General features: G+C 50.9%; 3 protein-coding genes across 9 annotated transcripts; 2 read left to right on the plus strand and 1 right to left on the minus strand.

Annotated features, from left to right (window-relative positions):
- Window positions 1-201: 201 nt before the first annotated feature.
- SDR39U1 (short chain dehydrogenase/reductase family 39U member 1) lies at window positions 202-3,664 on the plus strand. Of its 3 annotated transcripts, XM_055436119.2 has the most exons (6): window positions 202-316; window positions 646-752; window positions 842-924; window positions 1,334-1,455; window positions 2,503-2,646; window positions 2,920-3,664. In XM_055436119.2, exons 1-6 carry the CDS (start codon window positions 301-303, stop codon window positions 3,330-3,332), a joined length of 885 nt encoding a protein of 294 aa, XP_055292094.1. In that variant the 5' UTR covers window positions 202-300; the 3' UTR covers window positions 3,333-3,664. The 3 variants fall into 3 exon arrangements, with proteins under 3 accessions (XP_055292094.1, XP_088696097.1, XP_055292095.1); XM_055436120.2 differs by lacking the exons at window positions 202-316; window positions 646-752; window positions 842-924 and adding an exon at window positions 993-1,124; XM_088839971.1 differs by lacking the exons at window positions 202-316; window positions 646-752; window positions 1,334-1,455 and having other exon boundaries at window positions 864-924.
- A 96-nt stretch (window positions 3,665-3,760) lies between these two features.
- KHNYN (KH and NYN domain containing) lies at window positions 3,761-14,049 on the minus strand. 3 transcript variants are annotated; one of them, XM_055436117.2, is made up of 8 exons: window positions 13,791-14,044; window positions 12,931-13,151; window positions 10,980-12,100; window positions 10,691-10,821; window positions 10,508-10,604; window positions 7,198-7,305; window positions 6,900-7,001; window positions 3,761-6,450 (listed from the first exon to the last, which is right to left on the minus strand). In XM_055436117.2, exons 2-8 carry the CDS (start codon window positions 13,129-13,131, stop codon window positions 6,198-6,200), a joined length of 2,013 nt encoding a protein of 670 aa, XP_055292092.1. In that variant the 5' UTR covers window positions 13,132-13,151; window positions 13,791-14,044; the 3' UTR covers window positions 3,761-6,197. The 3 variants fall into 3 exon arrangements, 2 of the variants coding, with proteins under 2 accessions (XP_055292092.1, XP_055292093.1); XM_055436118.2 differs by lacking the exon at window positions 13,791-14,044 and adding an exon at window positions 13,241-13,686; XR_008687252.2 differs by lacking the exon at window positions 3,761-6,450 and having other exon boundaries at window positions 7,124-7,305; window positions 13,791-14,049.
- On the plus strand, window positions 12,989-19,334 carry CBLN3 (cerebellin 3 precursor). 3 transcript variants are annotated; one of them, XM_088839972.1, is made up of 5 exons: window positions 12,989-13,123; window positions 14,457-15,225; window positions 15,506-15,625; window positions 15,946-16,059; window positions 17,167-19,334. In XM_088839972.1, exons 2-5 carry the CDS (start codon window positions 14,926-14,928, stop codon window positions 17,296-17,298), a joined length of 666 nt encoding a protein of 221 aa, XP_088696098.1. In that variant the 5' UTR covers window positions 12,989-13,123; window positions 14,457-14,925; the 3' UTR covers window positions 17,299-19,334. The 3 variants fall into 3 exon arrangements, with proteins under 3 accessions (XP_088696098.1, XP_055292101.1, XP_055292100.1); XM_055436126.2 differs by having other exon boundaries at window positions 18,530-19,327; XM_055436125.2 differs by lacking the exon at window positions 17,167-19,334 and having other exon boundaries at window positions 15,946-17,133.
- The last annotated feature ends 4,741 nt before the right edge of the window (window positions 19,335-24,075 follow it).

A 24,075-nucleotide genomic window follows, 5' to 3' on the forward strand; every position in this document is an offset into this window, starting at 1 on the left:
CAAAGGTTTTTTCTACACTAAAATCTTCCCCACTCCGCCTCCTCTCCTCTTTGGCTCGTCCTCTCAGTCTACTCCCCGTCCCCGCCTCCTTGCCTGGTCCCAGCCACGCCTTGCAATGAAAAGTACCGCCTTCTCTACGAATTCTTCCGGGTCGCCAGGCAGGACCACGCCCAGCCTCAACCCGGCCCGCCCCACAACTGGAGCGCGCGTCCCGGAAAGACGCATGCGCAAAAGGCTATAGCGGCGTCCTAGAGGAGGCACGCTCTAAACCTGGCGCAGGCGCGTTAGGTCGTGGTCGCGATGCGAGTTCTTGTGGGTGAGGAAGGGCCGGAAGGGGCTGGGGGCGGGAGGCGGCAGGCTTATAAAAAGAAACTATAGCCAGAAATTGAGAGCTTAGGAGACTGTTTCTAATGTTTCTATGAGAGGGCACCGTCTCGTGCACAGGCTGCCTGGCCTTTGCCTCCAAGCCCTAGGGGCCGAATCTCCCTAAACCCCGAGACGTGTGTTTCACCCTGCACGCATCGCGGGGAGGGGGCAAGAAGCAGGGGAGAAGGCTGAAGTCAGAGGGGAGGGCACCAGAGAAGGGGCCACATGCGAGGACGGAAGGCCCCCCGGGGGGATAAACACCTCCCATTTTCTCATCAGGTGGCGGGACGGGCTTCATTGGGACAGCCCTAACCCAGCTGCTGAAGGGCAGAGGCCACGAAGTGACGTTGATCTCCCGAAAGCCAGGGCCAGATCGGATCACGTGGGTATGTCCATTTTCTGGAGGCATGGAAAGAAGGCTTAGTTGGGTGGCGCCGAGTGAGGCCTCGAGGCCACTGTGTGCCTTCTCCCACAGGAAGAACTCACGACGTCGGGGTTGCCCCGCTGCGATGCTGCAGTCAACCTGGCGGGAGAGAACATCCTCAACCCTCTCCGCAGGTCAGCCGGTCCCTGAAGCTGACATTCTTCAGAGCAGAGGGCCGATGCTGATGGGAACCTGTGAGCTGTGGAGACTGGGGCTGGCAGATGGAGAACTCAACCCATATTCCGAACAGTTCGTCCCCTCACCCTCTCTCCTCCACACCCACTTGCCCTTCTTCCCAGCCAGTGGGCCTTACTTCCCATTCAGGATGCCCCAGGTACCTGTGCCTTTTCCCTCTACAGGAGAGAGGGACCATTTCTCTAAGCCGCAGTGAGGGCTTTACTAGGATATAACCTTTGTCCCATCTAGGACACAGACGGGCTCCAGGGAGAGGGAAGGAAGGGTATGTGCATGTATTTAGTGGTATTTTATTCCCCTTTGTTTCTCCTATGACTGAGCATGCATGCACGCATGTTTCTCTTGCAGGTGGAGTGCAGCCTTTCAGAAAGAAGTTCTCAGCAGCCGCCTGGAGACCACCCAAACGCTGGCTAGAGCCATAGCCAAGGCCCCACAACCCCCCCAGGCCTGGGTCTTAGTCACAGGTGTAGGTATGCCCCCCACGCCATCAGCCCTTAGACTAGCCAGGGAAAGGAGGGAGTACAGTGAGGGGTAGCTCAGGCTCCAGAGTGCTGGTCTTTTCCAGGCACAGGAACTACCTAGGCCCTCATTCCACACATATTTCTCCTGACTTTTGTGTATTTTCACTGAGAAATGGGGACCTCAGAGAAAGTGAGAGGAGTGGCTCTGCTCCCAGTGCCTGAGAAAGCCCCACCTACTCCCAGGTCCCTTATTTCTCATAGCACAGAGCTTTAGGAACAGAATTGTCAGTTTTTGTATTTTGCCTTTGGGACCAAATTATACACATACACACACATTTAGTCGCCTAGTTGTGTCCCACTCCTTGTAACCCCACAGACTGTAGCCTGCCAGGTTCCTCTATCCATGGGATTCTCCAGGCAAGAATACTGGAGTGGCCATTCCCTTCTCCAGGGTATCTTCCCGATCCAGGGATTGAACCCACATCTCTTGTATTACAGGCAGATTCTTTACCACTGAGCCACCAGGGTAGATATATATATCTACACACACACACACACACACACACACGGTAGATATATATATCTACACACACACACACACACACACACACTATATACACTACACATACATATACACTAGTCACTATTCTAAGTGCTTTGCACATATTCCATATAATCCTCACAAGAAACCTATGTGATAGGTATTATTCCGATGTAAAGATTCTGCACAGAGAGGTTATGTAATTTACCTAAAGTGACAAAATCAATAATTTCGGAGCTGAGATTAAAACTCAGGCAGCCTGGCACCGAAGTCTTTGTTCTTAGCTTCTGCACTCTAGCAGTCTCAGCTTAGCTCTCTAATGAAAGATAAGAATGACTCCAAGGCAGGAACAGGTCAGCTCATGGAAAAGTTGTAGGGGAAAATATCCATGGCTCTGACTACCCATGGAGAGATTCCCAAGGTGCCAAGGAGGGTGAGGTAAGGGGAGCCTTGACTGCAAAGGGCCAGATGGGACAAAGGACACCCAGGGCAAACCAGTGCTGTTCCACCGGCAGCTTACTACCAGCCCAGCCCGACTGCGGAGTATGACGAGGACAGCCCAGGAGGGGATTTCGACTTTTTTTCCAACCTCGTAACCAAATGGGAAGCTGCAGCCAGACTTCCTGGAGATTCTACACGCCAAGTGGTGGTGCGCTCTGGTGAGAACAAGGGGCCTGGGCATCAGACGGGGTTGGAATGTCTTCTCTGGACCAGGATGGGGTGGGGATAAGGGAAGCTGAGCTCACAGGAGATGCTACCACTTCTGGCTGACCTGCAGGTGGGAGGATGGACCTCCCAGAGAGCCACAGCTCTCACCTGCCACAGAGCAGAGTCAGTATAGGTAAAGGGTGATGAAGGGAAAGCGGAGAGGAACAGTGGGGGTGCCTGGAGGTCGAGGGGCCTCCCTGTACCATCCTTTTTACCTGCTCTAGGGGTTGTGCTGGGCCGTGGAGGCGGTGCAATTGGTCATATGCTGTTGCCTTTCCGCCTGGGCCTGGGGGGCCCCATTGGCTCAGGCCACCAGTTCTTCCCCTGGATTCACATCAGAGACTTGGCGGGAATCCTGGCCCATGCCCTTGAAACAAGCCATGTGCAGGGGATCCTGAACGGAGTAGCTCCTGCCTCCTCCACTACCAATGCCGAGTTTGCCCGGGCCTTGGGCGCAGCCCTGGGCCGCCCGGCCTTCATCCCTCTCCCCAGTGCCGTGGTACAAGCTGTCTTTGGGCAAGAACGTGCTGTCATGCTTCTGGAGGGCCAGAAGGTGGTCCCTCGGCGGACACTGGCTGCTGGCTACGAGTATTCTTTCCCAGAGCTGGGGGCCGCCTTGAAGGAAGTCATAGCCTAAATGGAGAGGCTCAAGGCAGGGCCTGAGGCCTGTTCCTCAGCGGGGGCTTGCTGGTGAGAGACTGCATAAGCTCGGGTTCTCCTCTAGAGACTGAAAACCATCTGGTTCTTAAGCCCTCTTTTTTGCTCACTGTCCCATTGCCCCACCTTATTTAACTGAGAGATTCCCGCTATTTCAGGGTTACAATCGCATCGAGTTGGGACCTTAACTTCAACTCCTCATAGATAAATATCTAAGTTTTGGCTCCTTGTGTGTTCTGTTCCCGCCCCATTTCTCCTTCTTGGTATTTAGAGAATGTTTTGCAGTTTAGGCAATAAAGACAAATTAACTGACTAGCTTCAGCTCATCTCTTTGTTCTAGATTCTCCTGAAATTTATTTCAAGGAATGTCATCCGAGATGACCCTTTCCTTTACGTGGAGTTTTGAAAATGGTAACAGGCAACATCTCCCTTCTTGGTCCCTTGGTTGCCAAAAGAGCTGGCAACAAATTTGAGGCACAAGGTTGTAACAAAGGTAGAGGCGAGAAGACGAGAGGAACAGTGATGCATTCATTTCCAGTGGGCTCTGTGGTCACCCTGAATACTTACTTGTTCCCTCAATGATACCAGCAGAGGAAGAAACAAGGCCAGAGTCTAGGACAGCCTCTGATCTGTCACTGGACAGCAGTGAATTAATAAACAATCACACACTGGCCTGTTCATCAAGCTGAACACAGCAGGACAAAGCTGTGCAAAGCTTAGGACTGTCGGTAGCTAAGGACCTGCCTCTCATCTCAGTCCACCTCAGTCAACCAGAGTCCCTAGCACAAAAGGGCAGACGTTACCTCAAGCCCACTGCACATCCACCAGCATTAAAAGTGAAAGGTACAAGGAACCTATCAAAAACTACAAACTCGAACATTTTGGGGGGAAGTATTCATTGAGGACCATCTCCATCAACCCTGATTTCTGCCACAGTTTGACTAGAAGTAATTCCCCTAGCCCCCAATTCAGACCATGTTAACCAATTTCTTTTCTTCTGAGGGGACTGTGGGTTGTCTTTGAATCACTGTCACTGCTCCAACTAGGCTCTCCCCAACACGACTGCCCCAGCCCTGCTCAGTGGGGTGCGCCTCACCCGTGGGGAGGGTGGCAACACTGGGAGCCAAGGGCCTCCTCCATCATTCACCTCCACATGCTTGCTGCTGGTACGAGGCTCTCTGGTGATTTCAACTCCCTGTATCACTCAGGCACCTGAAGTCAGAGCCTAAAAAGGGGGCCTTGTCCAGGGACCTGCTGCAGGGCTCAGACAGCACTGAACCCAGAGGCACCTGTCCTACTTCTTTATCTGGTCTTGGACTCTAGGAAGTTGCCTGGCTCTGTACTGTTCCTGAGGGAATGACTGGCCTCAAAGGTGGAAGTAACAGAAGCATTTTTAGGGCTGCAGTAAAGGAAGGACTGACTAGTACTGTCTATAGATGAATGTGCTGCCTCGGAGGTCGGAGATTCCCTGGCATGGGAGGACTTCAAGCAGATACAGGACAATGACATGTAGGAACCATGGTGGACAGAAAAAGTCCTGAGGTGACAGCAGTTGGTCCGACTGATTCTTCCATTTTCATTTTCCAGATTAGGATTTCATTTTCCTCTAGGTACAACCTCTGTAAACCCTTCCCATCCGCATACACGCACACACAGAGCAGAAGTGGGATTCACTTTATGCGACATATCTGTTCTGTAGAGAAAAATGCTAGGGTCAGGCCACATGATCGTTGTCCTCACAGAACATGGCTTCATCGGTTTGGTGACTGCTCAGTGCTCGAGCAAGTGCGTTAACCAGAGACTGGGGCTATCCAACACATTCGTTCATCTGTAAACAAACACCTGGATGCGACAGGAGAGCTGCCATTGAGAGGAACAAACCCTGAGAGTTTACCGGTAATGCAGTCACCCTAATTACCTGTTCTGTAAATGTGAATTGGGGGGAGGGTTGCCCAAAAGGGACGCAGCCATTATAGGGCACATTATACTGAGGATGCAGTGTTAAAATCCAGGGCACAGGCCCTGGGGACAGAGGACCCTCAGCTCTCTGAAAGTGAGGTTCTGGTTAAGAAGCCTGTGCAACCACAGACAGACACACCTGAGACTTGGTCCAAGTACCTTTCGTCCAAAGGGTTTTCCTCCACGTTCTCATCTCCTCCCAACAGGCGTTTTTACCCCCGACTTGTAGGCAGAAGTAAAGACCAAGATCAGTCAAGGTCATAGGCAGGCACAGCTGAAACCAGAAGCCAAGTCTCTCTCTGCCATCTCCACCAGCTCGCTGCTGCCCCACTGTGACCCAGACCCCAGAACACTAGCCTTTCTAGGGGCCAGCATTCCCTTTGGTGTGCCCAGGAGCCCAGCCAGGCCTGGGAAGCATCCCTGTCCTCTGGCCTTCAGAACAGCAGCCACGAGGAGGAAAGGCTTAGCTTCCCGGCCACCTGTTCTCCATTCCCCTTCCACCTACCCTAGCCTCCACCCCCAGCTCGGCATGGAGGAGGGGCCGGCAGTCCCAATCTCCGGAACCCACCCCTTGCAGCAGCCCCCACTCCCTAAGAAACCCTGCGTAAGGCAAGGTTGAGAACTTAAGGCTGAGAAGAACCTCCTGAGAGCTGGTCAAGGTCCTGACTCAAGATGAGATCAGGTCACGTCATGGACCTGTCCCCAAAGTGCTCCACACAAGAGCATTCCTCACATACGAATGCTCTTCCTCAGAACTTCCCTGACACAAAGCACCAACTCAGGGGGAGACTGGGGCAGGGTGTGAGCAGCAGAGGGACCCTCACAGGATGAGCTGAACTGGGTGAGACGAGCTGAGCAGGGGGACAGCCACTCAGACAGGTGAGGCTCAAAAGTTGAGACTAAGCAGGGCCTCGGAGAGCTGGTTGATGTCCCGGCAGTACGGCTCACGCTGCAGGATGAAGTCCACCTTGTGATCCTGGCCCCAAAACACCTCCAGCAGTTGGCGCCGGAGCCGCTCTGTCTCCCGCGTCTTCCGAATGCCACCATTGCCTTTTTCCTCTTCTTTCCTCCCCTGCTGCTGATTACTGTGTTCTGTGATGCCCTTGGCAGAATGCTGAGGCTTAGAAGACCCCGGTGCCCTGGGAAGAAGCAGAGAGAACAGTGAGCCGATATGCATCCTAGAGTGAGCCAGCATGAAGTTCTAGAAACTGACCACCGGGTGGCAATATCAACCCACTTCTGAAGGGAAGATGGACGGTTCCTTAGGAACCGGATGGTGAATCTAGCTTTAGTCGAATAATTTACTTTCTGTCCAGCAGAGGGCGTACTCAATGCAACCAGCTATGAGTAAAAGCAACCATTTACCAAATAACTCCGTCCAACACACTGATCAGGGAAAACAGGAAGCAGGAGCTTCCTTCCCAGCCAGAAGGGTCTGCGTCAGGATTCCTTGGGTCAGAGCCCAGGCAACCTGAACTACTACAGAATCAAGCTGGCCTGGATTGAGTCATTTTTCACCCAACTCTCCAGGCCTGCTAGGCCCCTGCAGAGCAAGAGCAGGGCTGCCTAGGAGAGTATAGGACATTACCTGACCGGTTTCTTCAGGAACTCATCCAGGGTGGGGCCATTTCGCCCCAGGGGGTCATCCGGCACCATGAAGAGGTTTCCCACAAAGGTGAAGGGCAGCAGGCTGGATGGGCACAGAAAATGTGTGGTCACAGAGAGGACCCGGACAGCTAAGACCAATACCATCAGAAGCCGCTGGCTACCATCCTTCGCAAAGCAGTGTCAGCCCCTTCCCAGAGTCCTCACCCGGTGGCAGAGCAGAGCTGGTTTTACAGAAAGGTCTGAGTCTGTGCCCTGTTCTCAGGGGAGGGCTCCCTCACCGCTCTCTGATGATTGCCATCCACTTCTCAGACTCCTCTGCCAGGTCCCGGAACTGGTCATTGGAGACAATGATCCCATCAGTCTCTTCAGCCAGCTTCACCATGAACCTGTCTCAAAAGCCACAGCAGCCATATTGGGATTCTCCAAGGCCCCACCCCCAGAGCGCGATACCGACTCCCGCGACGCACTTCTAGTGATGGAGATCTGGCTCCTCACCTTGAACCAGCCACCAGATGACTGACTGGATACAGGCGCCACGGGTAAGAAAGGAAACAAAGATGAACCCTTTCTTGGTCTCCCAAGAGCAACCCCTCCAGTCACACAACCCTCAACAACACTTTGTGTCTTATCAGTATGAGACAGAAAGACCTGGCTCTGGCTCTGACCTCCCCGCTGCCCCTTGAATCAGTCACAGATCCCTCACGCACCCCCGTGAAAGGCCTTCCACTCTGCTTCCTTCATTTCCAGTCCTGCCATTACCACCTGAGCTACTTGGACAATCCAACTGAGGTACAACTGCATAGCCTCCTGGTAAGGGAGTCTCCTGCCCCCAGCCATTTACTACCCTCCAGCCTCTCCTCCCCTGAGAGAACATGCTCTTCCCCTACACGAAAGTCTTCCAAACTTGCCCTTTATCTACCAAATGTTTCCACATCCCAGGCTTGGCAGCTAAGGCCTAGCAACCAGCTCCAAGCCATTCTTACTGCCTTCTCTCTCCCCATCCTCCCTATTGCACTCATAGATCCTGCCAAAAAATCAATGATCAGATTTCACCCTGTCTTTCAAACATGCCCTGCGCTGTCCGACTTTCATGTTTCTCAAACTGTTCCCTTTATTCCCTCCATCTGGAAGGAAACCAGACCTCGCTGATGAGAGGAATCACAAGGGGAACGTCGAAAAAACAGATGCCTGGGCCCCATTTTAATAATTCTGATTCCACAGGACTGGGGTAGAACTCATGAGAGATAAGTCCTTAACAGGTTTAGAAACCAAGAGATCCAGTGCATCCAATATCATTGTCAATCAACAAAAAAGTCTCAAATCCTTGCCTTCCTACAAGACCGCAGCCAGAAGGGAGATCCCCTTCCTCTCAATTCTGTAGTGTTTGATTTACAGTTTCTCTGGGCTTTTTGAAGTCATGAATCCAGTCTTCCCTGATTCCTGCCTCCTTCAGCAGGCCAGACACCTAGTACCACGCTGGCAGTCAGTATCTGAAAAACAGTGTGCTATAACCTTGGTCGTTCAGTTGTGTCCAACTCTGTGACCCCATGGACTGTAGCCCACCACACTCCTCTGTCAATGGGATTCTCCCATCAAGAATACTAGAGTGGGTAGCCATTCTCTTCTCCAGGGGATCTTCCTGACCCAGGAATGGAACTCGGGTCTCCTGCATTTCAGGCGGATTCTTTACTGTCTGAGCCACCAGGGAAGCCCTAGTGTGGTATAGAGGGGACCATTAATCAGGATTCAGTATGACAGATGTCTGGTTCTGAGCTTCTGTCTGGGAAACAAAGGGATGACATTAGAAATATATATGGTATCATATAATATACAAAAGGTATTTTCAAATTAAGGATAATTGTACTATTATCACACTAGATCATTTGTTGTTCCACAGTATTCAGTAGGTCTGTGCTACATGCCACTGTGCTTTTCACTGTAACTAGGCAAAATACAAAATTTATACTGTACCTCTGCCTATCAGGACCTACACAATTGTACAGATGTGCCTTCAAAATTTATTACAAGTGACAACCTTCAGTTTTAATTCTGTGTCAATACTAGCATGTAAAGAAGGTTCTGTATTTTGGATAACCTGTGAAATCTAGGCATAAAACAGAACTGCATTGGGAGAACGTGAACTGTCTTTTTTGTAGAACACCATTTACCTGTTAGGGAGTAAAAGCTAAGTATTTGAAAAAACAAAATATATAATCAGTACAGCTTGGGAACTCTTTTTAAATTTAAAACTGAGAATCCTAGAGAATAAAGAACTTATCACTGTAATTTTTTCAAATTGGTTAGTTAGCTTTTAAAATCCACCCATGGGACTTCCCTGGTGGTCCAGTGGTTAATACACCATCCAATGCAGGGAATGAGGGTTCAGTCCCTGGGTTGGGGAACTAAGACCCCACATGACACAACAAAGACCCAAAGCAGCCAAAGGGAGGGAAAAAAAGCCTATTAAAAATAATAATAATAAGATCCACCTGCCTCCCACACTGTACACCAGGGAGGAAATGTGTCCTGTGTTCTTCAAGTAAACCATCTAGCAGCTTTAAGTTCTCTTTCTTCCTTTGCCACGTCATAGCCTTTGCCAAGAGAATTAACTACTCCTGCCCTCTGTCTCCATTTCTGTACAATGGAGATAAGACGCACTGCCGCACTTGATTGAGTCTGTGAAAAACTAACCAATATCAATGTCCTCCAGCAGAGCACCTTGAGTGAGGCAAGAACGTACCTTAGCTTCTTTTGACATTCACAAGGAGGATGAATGAATGGAAGAGGAACTTGAGACAAAGAGGTTAATCCACCAAGAGAATCCACAGTGACTATGCAACTTGAGACTCAAATTCAAGACCTTCAAATTCTAAGACCATTGATCTTTCTCTATCTTTTTTTAAGTACCATGTTTTGTACAGTCGTATTATGCACAGAATCCATTCTTTATTTATCATTATTTGGATCATTTACTCTGGTTTTCCCAGAAGGCTGGAGAATTTCTCTGTGTGTTTGTACATCTAGGTTGTAAGAGGCATTTGTCAGCTAGCTATTCGTATCACCGGCTTTCCCATGTTTCCATTAAACCAGTGTTTTCTATATGGTAAGGCACTATTAAGAGTTGACTCACTGGAAAAGACTCTGATGCTGGGAGGGATTGGGGGCAGGAGGAGAAGGGGACAAGAGAGAATAAGATGGCTGGATGGCATCACCAACTCAATGGACATGAGTTTGAGTGAACTCTGAGAGCTGGTGACGGACAGGGAGGCCTGGCGTGCTATAATTCATGGGGTCGCAAAGAGTCAGACACGACTGAGCGACTGAACTGAACTGAAGGCACTATTAATATAAATACGAAGCATCCTTTGATAAGTGAAAAAGTCAAAGATGAAACAGAGTAGTCCACCACCCATCTCATCCTGTCTGCAGGGCAGGTTTACCTCCCCAATCATAGGGGCACATGGAGAAGTGGCCCTGTTCCCATGACTCAGGTCTTACAGTGTGAAGGGGCCAGAGCTTCTGTCTCCCCCTCAGTCTCCCACCAGGCTCCCTGAATGTCGAGTCTGTGGACAAGAGAGAAGCAAGTACCTGTCATCATAGGAGGAGATCCTCTTGCCATCCAAGACCCGGGAGGGTGTGAGGGAGAGCAGGCTGAGGGAGTACAGCTTATGCAGAAAGTGACCCTCTAGAGAAACAGAGGAGCACAGTGGGGTTACCCCCGAGGTGAACGCGGGGCCCATCCCCAGACACAAGAGACCAGGCCCAACTCACCTCTGACCTTGGAGTCCTTACTGAAACGCCACTGAGGCACAAAGACAGTTATGTCGCGGTGGCCTCGGTCCCAGAAATACTGCACGGCAATGGCAATGCCCCGGCTGGAGAAGTAGTGCTGGAGGCCGTGCCTGCAGCGGGAAGGGGTCAGCACTCAAGGGCCCTAGAGCAGAGGCCCGGCAGCCTGGCTGGACTGCCCTCCGCTCGGCACATGTCCCCAAGGTGAACACAACTGCCCATCTCTACCTCATCCCCCTCCCTGGGACCCTCAGCCCCACCAGGTACTCACACCATGGCCACGTTGCTGCCATCGATGACAATATGGCGGAGGTCTGGCTTGCCCGGCACGTTAGCAAGGCACAGGGTAAAAGGGTCTTGGAGAGCCTCCTGGAAACGCTGTGTGCCAGTCACCAAGTTGCCCCCACGGGTGCCTCGTTTCCATGGAGACCCCCGGCCTCGAGCCACAACCAGCTGCTTGTCTGCTCGGTCTCCCCTGTCCCCTCGGTCTCCACAGTGCCACGGGGGTTCAGGCGCAGGTGGGGGGCTGGGCACTCTTGGAGGTGAGGCTTCCCCATTATGGAGCCGCTGGAGGAGGGAGGCTCCCCGGAGCTGAGATGCCCTCTGATAGGGGCCCTGGGTACCAGGAGGCTGGCCCTGGACCCCGAGCCTTCCTCTTTCCTGGGGCACTCCCTCCTTCCCCAGGGCCTTCCCTTTCGGAGGCCCTGCCTGCCCGGCCTCTCCTCCTCCCGACTGTGGCCTGAAGGCCACTTGTCTCTCCCAGGCCTCTGCCCCGGGCCACTCCTTCCACCCCAAATCCATCTCCCTGCCACCGCCCTGCTTTGTTCCCTCCTTCTCCACGGCATGTCTCTCTCCCCTTGACTCTTGCCACCCTGTAGGTCCCATGTCCGGAGGCACTCCACCGTCACCCAGGGGAGTCCTGACTCCCTGCTGCTGAGCGCCCAGCGGACCTGGGCTCCCCCACCCCCAGGATGGGAACGCTTGGGGCCCCTGCCCCCGGGATGCCTCCTGCACCAGGCTCAGCAGCTCCTCCTGGATGGCCTGGGGCAGTTGCAGCAGGGCCTCTGTGTGGGCATCCCCCCGGGCCTGCAGCAGGGCAGAGAACTCTCTCAGCACTCCAGCACACTGAGAGGCTCCAGGGGATGGCCCCAGACGAAAGTCCCAGCTCAGCCGCTCCACCAGCTCCTCCACTCGACTCTGGACCATGACGAAGGCCTCAGTCAGGCCACTGACCATCAGCGAGCCGGGCACTCCAGGCACCAAGTGGGCAGATGTGCTCCAAGTCAGGCAATCGAGGAAGAAGCCCTGGGCTCCCAGAAAGATGCAGTGCAGTTTGGGTGGGTAGTGGATTTCATTCTGTAGCTCCGGGCTACAGAGACCCTTCAGGTACTCCTGGGGGAAAAGGGAGGGAAGGGAGGTAGGAAGAAGAAGGAGATTGCTGGAATCTTAACTTAAGTGGTCCAATAGCCCCTTCGGGCCCACTGCTGTCTCCTGAGCTCCAGGATGCCTGGGCAGAGAAATGAAGCCCTATAGATCCTGAAAAAGGTAGGGCTTTAAAAGAGGATGGAGAAACTCACTTCTTTCCCTTCTCAGTTGACAACCTGTGGCTGAATTTCCATTTAGAACGCGACTCAACTTAAGATATTGTTATAAGCAGTTGGTTAAAAGGCTGTCTTTTCTAAACATTTATGTGTGTGTATATGTATGTTGCACATTTCCATCATAATGATCATCAACACTAACTTTTACAGAGCTCATGCATTATGCCTTACGTGCTTTATCTCATTCACTGTAAGTTCAGTGAGGTGGATACTGTTATTATTCATACTTTAAAGATAAGGAAACTGAAACTAGGACTACAAGGATAGTATTCAGTGGCGGTGTCTTACTGGAAGCCCTGACTAACTCCAGAGGAAGCAATGTGGCCTCCCACCACACAGTGAATTCCTTGGTGGGGCCTGCTTGCCAACCAGATTATCTCTGCTCTCCCAAAGAGTACAAACTGATTTGACCTGAATCACTTATTTCCAAACCCTGGCAGAACCTGGGTCATTACAGCAGAAATGAAACCAAAACTCTAGACAGAGAATGTGCAAGTTCGTCAAAGCTCAGGGCCAGTGAGACAAGCAAGAAGTGAAGATCCTCCCCAGACCCTCCTCTCTCCTGCCTCCACAGGGGAGGGAGTCATTGTTTCCCCAGAAGGGTCAAGGAGAGGCATTCACCTTGGCTCTGCCGGCGTTCTCTTTGGGGCCCTCCAGCTGCAGCCAGATGTGAGGGTTCTCCGGACAGTCCTTCGGAAGGACGCTCATCCCCACCCTGAAGATGCGCTCCACGTGGGGCAGCTGCTCCCGCACCTTGTCCTCGGCCTCCGCAGACACCGCAAAGCGGTCAGGGGACGGAGAGCCGGCCCCCCAGGTAGGCATGGCTGCTTGGCTGCCCAACCCTGGGAAGAGGGAAAGCAGCTCAGAGCCTTGATGTCCCCTCAGCCCAAATCTTGGTCTCCTAGCCTAACCAGCTATCAACAGGTCGCACCTCGTTATCAAACCTGTAAACAACCCAGGAGGTAACCAGCACTTCAATCCAGCTGGAATAGGGAGGGCATGTCAGATTATCTGGACACGGGGGCCTTCTCCCCGGAGACGAAGTCACGGATAAACAAGGCTGTCTATCTGGCATGGCCGTGTGGCCTTTGGAAAATGACGACCACAGCCCTGAGCAGGAACGGGGGGGAGGATCCAGCTGGGTCTGGAGGCCAGAAGGAGTGGACAGGTGACCAAAGAGTCCCTCTCCTCCGGGTCTCTGCAACCTCCGAGTCCAAGACGGCCTCTTGGAGATGAACCCTCACCAGGGCTTGAACTGGGTTCTCCTCTGGGGTCCCTCGTCGGCCATTTCCAAGGCTCTGGCCACTCCCACCCCTCCCCTTCCCTCTGCTGCCCCCCTCGGTCGCGCCACGCGCCCCACGCTGGGCCGAGGGGCCGAGCCGGGCGCCGCCCACAGCCGCCGGCGGCTGCCGCCCCCCGCCTGCGCTCGGCACTGCGCCCTCCGGCTCCCGCAGCCCGGGCGCGGGGGGGAGCGCGCCTACCCGCCTCGCCGCCCGCTGCGGCCTCGGTCCCGCCGGCGCCGCTCGGTGCCCGCCGGCCCCAGCTTCGCCCGCGCCCCCGGCCCAGGGAAGAAGGGCGGGGGGCCCGATCGGGGCGGGCCTTTCCGATTCCTCACCCAACGGGGACCTCTCTTCCCCACATCACAAACAGTTTTTTGAGTCACTTCCTGGCCGGGGGCGGAGTCAGCCGGGCCCCTCCCGGGGCTGGGCCAGCACCGAGCCCCGAAGCGCGCCCCCGCCCCCGCCAGCCGCCAGCTGCTCCCCGCCCCCGGCCCGAGCCCCGGCCGCGGCCCAGGCCCCGGCCCCCATCGGGGCCCGCCCGGCCCCGCCCCGGCCCCGCCCCCGGCCGGCCGGCCCCGCCCACTCGCCCGCTCTGGCTCCAAGCCTGCCGGGTCAGGTCTGCCCGCTCCTCGGAGTTTTCAGTCGCACCGCGCAGTTGTTTCTTAGGAATGAGGAACTACTTCATGGAGAGATGGAGGTGAAGAGGGCCTTAAAGGGACTAATCCAGTCCCTTCGGATGGTGATACAGAAGACCAAGAAAAGAAAAAGCCTGGCCCAGGGTCACAGGATAGTGACACCCTTGGCCCAAGCACTTTCCACCAAAACAATTGTGGGGAAAACACAAGAACATTCCCTTTCTTCCAACAGTGGGAAAGATACTGCTGAGAGGGCTGCAGACTTGTGACGGATTTTTGAAGAGGGGAGAAGAGGAAGAGGCCGTCACACATCTGCACACACTCACATACGTGCCCTCGCAATCTCACACAGACACCCAGTGGTCCCAGTTCCAGGCTTCAGCGCTCTCCGAAGGGGCTGCCCTGGGATTCTGGTTGTAGCCCTCCTGTCTGGCTGTCTCATTTCTCCTCTCGCTCCCAAAGCCCAACTGCTGTCATTTTGTGCCCTGCCAAGGAGGAGGGAACTGCAGTGACAGCAGGAGTGAGGCCGGACAGAGTCGTGGGGCATGGAGAGGGATGGGGAGAGACGCCAAGACCAGGTGACCAGGAGTCCCAGAGAGAGAGCCGAGAAGCAGGTTGAGGGGTGGTGAGAGCCTGGGGGAGAGGCGGGAAGAACCAAGGAGCAGAAAGAGAAGGTTTGTGGGTCACAGAGCCACTCAGCCATGCTGGGAACAAAGCGACACTGGCCGCCAGGTCCCTCACTCAGCATGGGGTTGCCTTTGGCCCTCACACTTCTGGTCCTGAGGGCCGGGTGGGCCCAAGAGGGGACAGAGCCAGTCCTCCTGGAAGGCGAGTGCCTGGTGGTCTGTGAGCCCGGCAGAGCTGCTGCAGGAGGGCCAGGGGGAGCAGCCCTGGGAGAGGCGCCCCCTGGAAGAGTGGCGTTTGCTGCAGTCCGCAGCCACCACCATGAGCCATCAGGGGAGAGCGGCAATGGCACCAGTGGAGCCATCTACTTTGACCAGGTAATCCCCTACCCTGCAGAGATCTGGAATCCCTGTCCAAACCCCCTCTGCTGCTCAGGAAATGGCCCTGCTGTGGGGCCCGCTGCCCGTCTCCTTTCCCTTCACTCCCACCATACCTTCCTTCCCTGTCTCCTCATTTCTTTTAAATCCGTCCATTCTTCCTGCTTAGTCTACCTGCCACCCCTTCCTTTCCTTACTCACTGCCCCTTCCCCCAATGCCATGGCTTCTCAGCGCCCCAGGCATCCCCGAGCCCCACTCAGCAGGGTCTGCTTCCCACAGGTCCTGGTGAATGAGGGAGGTGGCTTTGACCGCACCTCTGGCTCCTTCGTGGCCCCTGTACGGGGCGTCTACAGCTTCCGGTTCCATGTGGTGAAGGTGTACAACCGCCAAACTGTCCAGGTGACCTGAACCCTAGGCCCTGTCCCGTCCCTGGCTAAGGAGGGGAAGGGAGGAGGGGAACGCAGGGGACCCCCAGGCAGACCTCCATTAACCTACATCCTGGAGGGCCAGGAGCAAGGTGGGGGGGAAGGGCCTGCTTAGCAGAGATTGGGAAGGAGGCACAGAGCCCAGTGCTGGCCACCTCTCAGTCATCCAGGAGGGCACACTGAGCCCCAGGTTCCCAGGTTCCAGAGTGTCTCTCTGGGGCTGGAGGAAAGGAGGGAAGTGGGCTTCCTGGGACAAGGGCCAGGGAGAGGTGCTAACTGGATTCCCCTCCCCAGGTGAGCCTGATGCTGAACACATGGCCTGTCGTCTCGGCCTTTGCCAATGATCCAGATGTGACCCGGGAGGCGGCCACCAGCTCTGTGCTACTGCCCCTGGACCCCGGAGACCGGGTATCTCTGCGCCTGCGTCGAGGGAACCTGCTGGGTGGTTGGAAATATTCAAGCTTCTCTGGCTTCCTCATTTTCCCACTCTGAGGACTCAAGACTTTCAAGGATAGAAACCTAGCCCCTGACCTTTGCCCTCTGCCCTCTGCCCCAGAAGTATTGTCTTTAAGGCAGGAGAGAGATGCCCTCTGGCTGCATTTTTATTCCACTTGCTTGCATGGGACCCTGTGCCAGACATCCAAGGTGGAAGAGTAGAGCTCTGGTGTCTCAGGACCTGCCCTTCTTTCTCCACCCTCGCAATTGCCCCCCCAGCCTCCCACTGCGCCTCCTGCCTGCAGTCCTCAGATCAGGGCAGGGTTTGGCAGGTAGGGAGACCTGTGCTACTTTGCAGACTCTGCTCTTTCTGTTCCCCACCCCCCCAACCCTGCTTCCTGCTCGGTGCTATTTGGGAACAGGTGGTTCAGGTGAGCCTGACAGGCTCCTGCATGGGACCAGATGGACCAGCCTCAGCATACCCAGCAGGCTCCTTCCTGTGAGGAGTGCCAGCATCACACATCTCAGCCATTGCAGTCAGAAGCTGAGCCAGCACTGTGCGGGCCAGGGCAGGAGGGAGGCTTACTTAGCCTCTAGCAGAAGTGTAGGGAGGACTGCAGAGCAGCTGAGATCCTGTGACTGGTGCAACAGGAAGGGGCCATGCACCCAGCCTGAACACAGTACACACTTTCCGTGTACACTGGGGAAGCCAGCAGACAGTGACCCCAGGCATCTATTTGTGGCAGATCCCAGATGGACTCTGGCCCTCACCTCTCCACCCAAGACATGGGGTGTGTATGTTTGCTTTGGCTGAGAGCAGGTATACAGAGCTTCTTTTGGCAGCTGGAGATAGAGGTAGGTCACACGCAGGCCACGGTAGGTCTCCAGGCATGGAATGCATTGGTGACTGGCTGCCTGCTAGAACTGCTCCGCCTTTATAGTCTGAAGTTCGATCACTTCATGCTCTGACCACCACCTCCTTCCTCCCAGCTTTCTCATTGACCTTCACTGTACCTATTTCACACATCCCACAACGTCTCGTATTTCTCCTGATTTATGGCATCTTATCCTCCTTCTCAGACTTCATATTACCTTGGATTCCATGGTGCGTCCCTTCAACCACTCTCCTGCCAGTATGATAAACTTTGTCTCACCTCTCTGTCCCATTGGCCCAGCATGGATGACTCTATCAGTAAAGTAATTAGAGAATGATAGTCAGTGAGACGCTATAGGATCACTAAAGGGAGAAGATGCTGTTACAGCTAGGTTCAGGGATTACAGGATACAAGGAGATATGTTGTAGAGACAATAAATGTAAAATTGTATGTTGCTGCTGCTGCTGCTGCTAAGTCACTTCAGTCGTGTCCGACTCTGTGTGACCCCATAGACGGCCCCCTACCAGGCTCCCCCATCCCTGGGATTCTCCAGGCAAGAAAGAGTCACATAAAAAAGGATTTGGTAGTGCTTGAGTTAAACAGGAAATACCAATGTGAATTTGTGGTTTTCTAAAGAAATTACTTTTTCAAACTTTGTCACTAAAGTAGCATAAAACAACATCAGGGAAAAATCTGATGTGCATTCTTAGCACCTGGATCTTTGCCTCAAATATTATTCACCTTTAAAGGGATTCAGGCTCCCTCAGAGAATAGTTCCATGCCATGAATAACTCTAGGCCTCAAACATATTGGTGAAGACAAAAAGCAAAGATTTTTTTTTTAAATGTATAGGGTAGATCTACGAAGGCAAAGGAGCTACTTTTAATAGGCTTCCACAAAGTGACCTTTCTGGAATTTGTGACAATTTGATAATCAAAACGAAAATAATATAGTTAATTGGAACAAGGTGAATATTTTAAATCCACAACTCTGTTGTGATTTTCAAAAAGAAAGAAGCACCTAAAAAATGTAGTTAATATACTGAGTGAAGGAGTATGACCATAATAGGATATTTTTAGTTAACTTTGATAAGTAGAAGAGTATAAACATAGCAGATATTATATTTGTTCATAAGGCACATTTATTTTTCTTATCTGCATAAGTAGGGATGGGTGGATCAAGAGAGCTCTGAGTAATTCCAGAAAAAATTGGAACTGCACCAAAAATGAAAGAGATTGATTGGCACCATCTGGCCATGTATTACAACCAGGAAGGAAGAAATTCCAGCAGTGTGTTACATGATGATGAATTAGTCAAACATCCAAAAGATAACTGCTCACTGCTCAAACATGATCCTTCATTTCTTGGGAAAGAAAGCCTCTATACTACCCTACTAATTATAATCAGATTACAGTAACAATAAAACCCAAAATAATACTGGCTTAAACAAAATGGTAGATTATTTCTGTCTCACATAGAAGAATCTGCAAATAAAGATTCCAGGAGTGGATGGCAGTTTTATGAGCATCACAGCCCAGCTTCCTTTCTTGCTGTTCTACCACCTTTAGCATATCACCTTCTGACCCAAGATGGCTCCTTGAGCTCCAGCCATGGCCTCAGCCTTACAGTCCCCAGGAAGGAGGAAGGAAGGACACACCTATTTCCTTTAAATGAAGCCTTCTGAGCGGTACATCCAACAATTCTGATTGCATCTCATTGGCTAGAATTTTGTCATATGTGTCCATGGGTAGGGGTGGAAAGGCTAGAAAATAAGTCCTTATTCCAGGCAGCCATGTCCAGCTAAATGTCAGGAGTTATATAAGAAAGAAGGGGAAATTGGGTATTGGGGAAAACAACAATATTGGGGGTATTGGGGGAATTTTTAAAAATGTAAATGAGCTAAATAAATTTGTAAATGATGTCAGTAAAGTTATTGTATTAGTTTCCTATTGCCCTGTAACAACTACCACAAAGTTAGTGTCTTAACACAACTTTGACTGATTTAGTATCTCACAGTTTCTATAGGTCAGAAGTCCATCTAAGCATGACTGGATTCTCTGCTTGGGGTTTCATTAGGTCATGTAGGCAGGGCTGCCATCTTTACTGAACTGAAAGAATCCATTCCCAAACTCATTTAGAATTCAGTTCCTCATAGTTGTAGGATTGAGTTTCCTACCCATCAATCTTTGGGCCAACAAGGTCAGGCCAAGTACTTCTCTGACCTACCCTTAGGTTATGTCTCTGACTTTAAAATTTCTCTAAGTTTAATGGCTCATATGATTAGACTGGGCCCACACAGATAATCCAGGAAATCTCTCTATTTTAAGACCTTTAACTTTAATTACATAGAAAAAATAATTAAATGCAGGAGGTTTGGGTATGGACATCTTTGGGACATCTGCATGTTACAGTCATTAAACTTAAAGATGAAATAATTTAAAGAGAAAGTATCCAGTTGCTGCTGCTGCTAAGTCAAAAATACACTAATTCATGGGAATAGTGTGGACTCGAAAAGTTCCAGTGATATATAACGTAAACACTGGCTCATATTTTCATCATCTTAGAAGGTCAAGTAGTTTCCAGGTCCCAACCAAGAATTCATAATTAATGATAATAATAATTTGATTAATTCAAAACATCATCTCACTGAGATAATATTCTTCTACTAGATATCTAAATTCAATAATTGGTCTGAATTGAGATAATGTCCTTCTCTTGGGTTTACAAATTCATTTTTATAATGAGTGTAACAAAAGTTTATAATCCTTATAAGATACATGTGCTTTACCAAAATATTTGAAACATGTAGAGAAGCTGACACATTATAATGATGATTCTATTGAAATATGTAGGAAAATTTAAATTTGCGATCAATGTTTAGATAATTTGATTTGCAAAATGTGTAGATTTTGACTTGGTTATATAAATAGTGTTTAAATATATAGACAATTTTTGCATAAGTAGTTTTGTGAAGTAAATAAATTAGACAACAAATAAAGCACAGATGGCGGCTAGTGTTCCTCTCCAGGCACGAAAATCTCCTAGGATTTTAAGGAACCTAAGAATAGAATCCAACTGTCCACCTTCTCTACACCCACGCCCTGGCAGCTGATTGCTATAAAGAAAAGTCCTGCTGAAGGATATGCTGTGCTTCTAAATCCATGCTCTCTAGCTGCCCCTGGTCCTCTGTCCTCCCAGCACTTCTGTGGTTTTCTTTGCCAGATTCTTTTCTCATCCTCCCCAGAATTCAGCTGAAGACTTCTGTTCTCTCCTTAAACCTCTTACTCCTCCAGCTCTGCCCCCACCGCCGCAGGAGAGACCCTTCCACCAACATATCCAGAAACTCACCGTCCTCCTCATCTCTCCTTCCTATCTGGCTCAGGAGAAGTCGTGTCCTTCTCTCTGTCAAGGCGGCTATCTTCATCCACCAGTCGTGGATTCCGTTTCCTGCAAACATAGCCTTTTCTTTTCCTTTCCTCCCTCCTGTAGGTTCGATGTCTCCCTCCCCACTCCCTCCTGTTTAGCTGTTAAATAGCCTCAAGTCTCTTAAATCTAGAACAGAAAGAGATGGCTGTGGAAGCGGTGGTAGACATGTAGTTACCCTCAGCTTTATATGCTAGTGAGCGTCACCTCTCCTTCCCTTTAGAGCCAGGTATCTATGCGCACAGGTTGCTCACCCCTTAAGTCAACTGTGGCCTCTGCTGCTCTATCTGAACTGCCCTCAGCTGGTCACGCAGGACTCACGTGTCCCTAATGTCACTATCGTCTAGTCCTCTGTCGCTCAGGCTCTCCCTAACATTTGACCCTGTTGGCCACCCGCTCCTTCGAGAACCACTCCCTGACCCCACTTCCCTGACTGGACACACTCTGGGCTCTCCCTCCAACTCTCTGCTGAGGCCTTTTGCAGGCTCCTGTACCCCGGCCCATCTCCTTAATGTCAGTTTCCCTCGAGGTTCTGTCTCAGAATTCCTTTTGTCCTGACACACTCTCAAAAGTACGAGTCTCCATCCATGTGCTGACAACTTCCACATTTTTAAATCTCTGACTAGAACCTCCCTCCTAAATCTCAGACTTGTACATTGCCTATCCCACCTTAAAGGAAACCTGCTAAAATTAGTCTTTCATCCCTGAATCTGTTTCCTCCTTTATTCTCTATGTCTAAAAATAGACCATCCCTGTTGCCCCAAGGAAACACCAGCCACAATCCGACCTCCCTCTCCCACGACCCCCATCCAGTCACTCACATCCATCAGTCCCATCCATTGTTTCCCACCCATCCTGGCTCAAACTACCGATATTGCAGATAGAGTTCTATGAAAGCTTCCTAACTGGCCCCTTGGCCTTTGGTGAGCCCGGTTCTTCACAATGGGGTTGCCATAGTGATCTAGTTAAAAGAGCTTCACTGCCTTAAAGCCCTTTAGGGGGTTGTGGGAGAAGGGAGAGGGTCTAGGATTAAATCCATGTTCCTTAATGAAACTTTTTAGGTCCTTTGCAATCCAGATGCTGCAATCACCTTTGATTCATTTTTCGCCATCTACAGGAGTGTAGGAACTTACAAAACAGCACTATTTATTAGCTGAGGGAAAATGGCACCCCTTAAGTGTTGGGGGACATGTAGCTGGTGTATTAAATTAAGGATATGCAGATTATGATCTGCTAAATGAGGAGTCACAAGCCACCACATGGGATCAGCAAGTAACTTAATGTATATTAAGAAATCTTAATATACATTATAGTAATGTATATTAATAGAATACATTAACAAAAGATGGAGAGGCCATAGATTAGTGGGGCGAAAGTAACTCTAGCAACCAAATGAATATACTTGTGTGACAAACAGTGAACATGGTGGTTAAGGTGGTGGGCGTTGGAGCCTCTCAGTAGTTGCACATGACCTTCAGCAAATAGTTCAACCTCCCCTTGCCTTACTATCTTCCTCTACAAAAGAGAGGAAACATTGTATCTGTGCCACAGGATTGGAAAGCACAGACCAAGTATCTAATATATGTGAGTTACTGTTACCATAGAAACTAAGAAACAAGTCAAAACTAATGCATGTCCCAAGGATTCTTGGACAATCTTTTTAAAGTGGGTAGGATTTTTGTATTGTTTTATTGTAGCCATTTACCTGTTATAATGCTTCTTTCTTTTAGATGTGTTCACTTCTACCCAGAAACACAAGGCTATCATCAAGAGTCCCTAGGAAAACATGGTATAGCAAGGCTTAGGGGGTACCCATTTCACCAGATAGTTAGGTACTTAAAAAAAAAACTTTTTTTATTGAAGTTTAGTTGATTTACAATGTTATGTTAGTAATTTAAGTACTTTTTAATATGATACAGTATAGAATGTTCTCTATATTTTGTGTCTGGGACTGTCTGATGACTTTGTAATTTCTCTGGTTGAGACTTGGGAAACTCATCTGCCAGTGCCCAAAATGAGAAAAGGAAATTGTGATGGTAGTGAACTCCCGGAGTTGGTGATGGACAGGGAGGCCTGGCGTGCTGTGATTCATGGGGTGGCAAAGAGTCGGACACGACTGAGCGACTGAGCTGAAAGGAGAGAAGCAGTGACTAGTGGTCTGCAGTGCCCACAGTGCTCAACTGTGGAACCATCTTCTTTATTTGCCCCTCTGAAAATAGGGGGAATCTCAAATCAGATTCTTGTGAATTGTTCAACAGCGAAGAAGAGAAATCTCACCAACAGGAGGCTCATAAGCCAATGTGTGTAAAATAGGAGTAGTGCTTAAAGTTTTCTTGAATAGAAAGTAGTGATTTTGCCAAGCCCCTTCTGGATCAACTTCCTCTTAGTAGTTATGAACCTTTCACTTGCTGCCCCATCCTAAGAGCACACGCATTATTTTCAGTGAAGGGTGTCAGGGAAGACAAGACCCCTCTCTGGATCATGTGTGAGTGGAGGCTTCAGGCTCCTGTGCTGTGGGCTCCTATGCCATGCTCCTTCCCTTACCTCTCTGCACTGTATTTGCTTGTTGAAATGCCTCCTTTACCTGGCAGTGGGCCCCAAAGGGGCAGAGACCATGCCACTCCCATTACCTCCACCCACTCCGCACTAGACAGGGCCTGGCACACAGTAGATGCTCTATAAAGTACTGAGTGACCATGACCACATGAGTCGGGTAGTTCTCAGGAAGGAGGGGTCCTTCCTGCCCCTCCATCCCCCGACCAGTGCTGAATGGACAAGTGAGAAGAGCAGCAAGAGGCGGACACCTGAAGTGTGGAGGCTTGGCCAGGGTTAGGAAGGTCTCTGAGCCTGAGAGGCAACAACAGCCAGTGTTCTAGGACAGGAAGAAGAGAAATATGAGCTCTGTGTGATTGCCTTTGTCTGTTGTGGCTGCTATAACAAAAACAACAGAAATTCAGTTTTCACAGCTCTGGAAGCTAGATGTTCAAGATCAAGATGCTGGCAAATCAGGTGTCTAATAAGAGCCCACTTCCTCACTTGCAGATGACCATCTGCTCATTGTATCCTCAAGTGGTGGACAGAGGAGCTCTAATTTCTCTCTCTTCTTACAAGGACACTAATCTCATCTTGGGGGCTCCACCCTCACTACCTTATCTAAACCTTATTACCTCCCCAAAGCCCCACACCCTAATACCATCCCACTAAGGGTTGAGATTTCAACCTATAAATCTGAGGGGACACAAACATGCAGTCCATCCCGGTGATAAAGGCTTACTCCATACCCCACACCACAGGAGCCTCTCTGCATGGATTATTTCATAAGATCCTTGCACCATCCGAAATTTAGGAATTGTTAGCCTGCACTAGACAGATGGGGAGGCCAAGACTTCAGGAGAAGACCACAGAGGTCGCAGCCATGGGTCAGAATTCAAACCTAGTTCTGTCGTGTTTCCGACACGGCCAAGTTGGTTCAGCATGGATGCCATGCTTACACCAGCCTTCATTCACCTTCATTCCCACCTTCTCAGTTGTGTCCGACTCTTTGTGACCCCATGGACTGTAGCCCACTAGGCTCCTCTGTCTGTGGAATTTTCCAGGCAAGAACACTGGAGTGGGTTGCCATTTCCTTCTCCAGAGGATCTTCTCCACCCAAGGTCTCCTGCGCTGCAAGTGGATTCTTTACCATCTGAGC

This window comes from Moschus berezovskii, chromosome 9 (assembly GCF_049115385.1).
Source record: "Moschus berezovskii isolate FMDL1 chromosome 9, NW_MosBer_1.0, whole genome shotgun sequence".
NCBI classification, from domain to species: domain Eukaryota; kingdom Metazoa; phylum Chordata; class Mammalia; order Artiodactyla; family Moschidae; genus Moschus; species Moschus berezovskii.

What these genes read in the sequence shown, in the direction of transcription:
- SDR39U1 (XM_055436119.2), top strand. An exon ending in ATCCTCAACCCTCTCCGCAG is followed by an intron (nt 925 to 1,333) that starts GTCAGCCGGTCC and finishes TTTCTCTTGCAG; the next exon opens with GTGGAGTGCAGCCTTTCAGA. An exon ending in CCAAGTGGTGGTGCGCTCTG is followed by an intron (nt 2,647 to 2,919) that starts GTGAGAACAAGG and finishes TACCTGCTCTAG; the next exon opens with GGGTTGTGCTGGGCCGTGGA.
- KHNYN (XM_055436117.2), bottom strand. Translation starts at nt 13,131, where the DNA reads ATGCCTACCTGGGGGGCCGGCTCTCCGTCCCCTGACCGCTTTGCGGTG. An exon ending in GGCAGCAACGTGGCCATGGT is followed by an intron (nt 10,822 to 10,979) that starts GTGAGTACCTGG and finishes TTCCCGCTGCAG; the next exon opens with GCACGGCCTCCAGCACTACT. An exon ending in ATCTCCTCCTATGATGACAG is followed by an intron (nt 7,306 to 10,507) that starts GTACTTGCTTCT and finishes CTTTTGAGACAG; the next exon opens with GTTCATGGTGAAGCTGGCTG.
- CBLN3 (XM_088839972.1), top strand. Translation starts at nt 14,926, where the DNA reads ATGCTGGGAACAAAGCGACACTGGCCGCCAGGTCCCTCACTCAGCATG. An exon ending in GAGCCATCTACTTTGACCAG is followed by an intron (nt 15,226 to 15,505) that starts GTAATCCCCTAC and finishes TGCTTCCCACAG; the next exon opens with GTCCTGGTGAATGAGGGAGG. An exon ending in ACAACCGCCAAACTGTCCAG is followed by an intron (nt 15,626 to 15,945) that starts GTGACCTGAACC and finishes TCCCCTCCCCAG; the next exon opens with GTGAGCCTGATGCTGAACAC.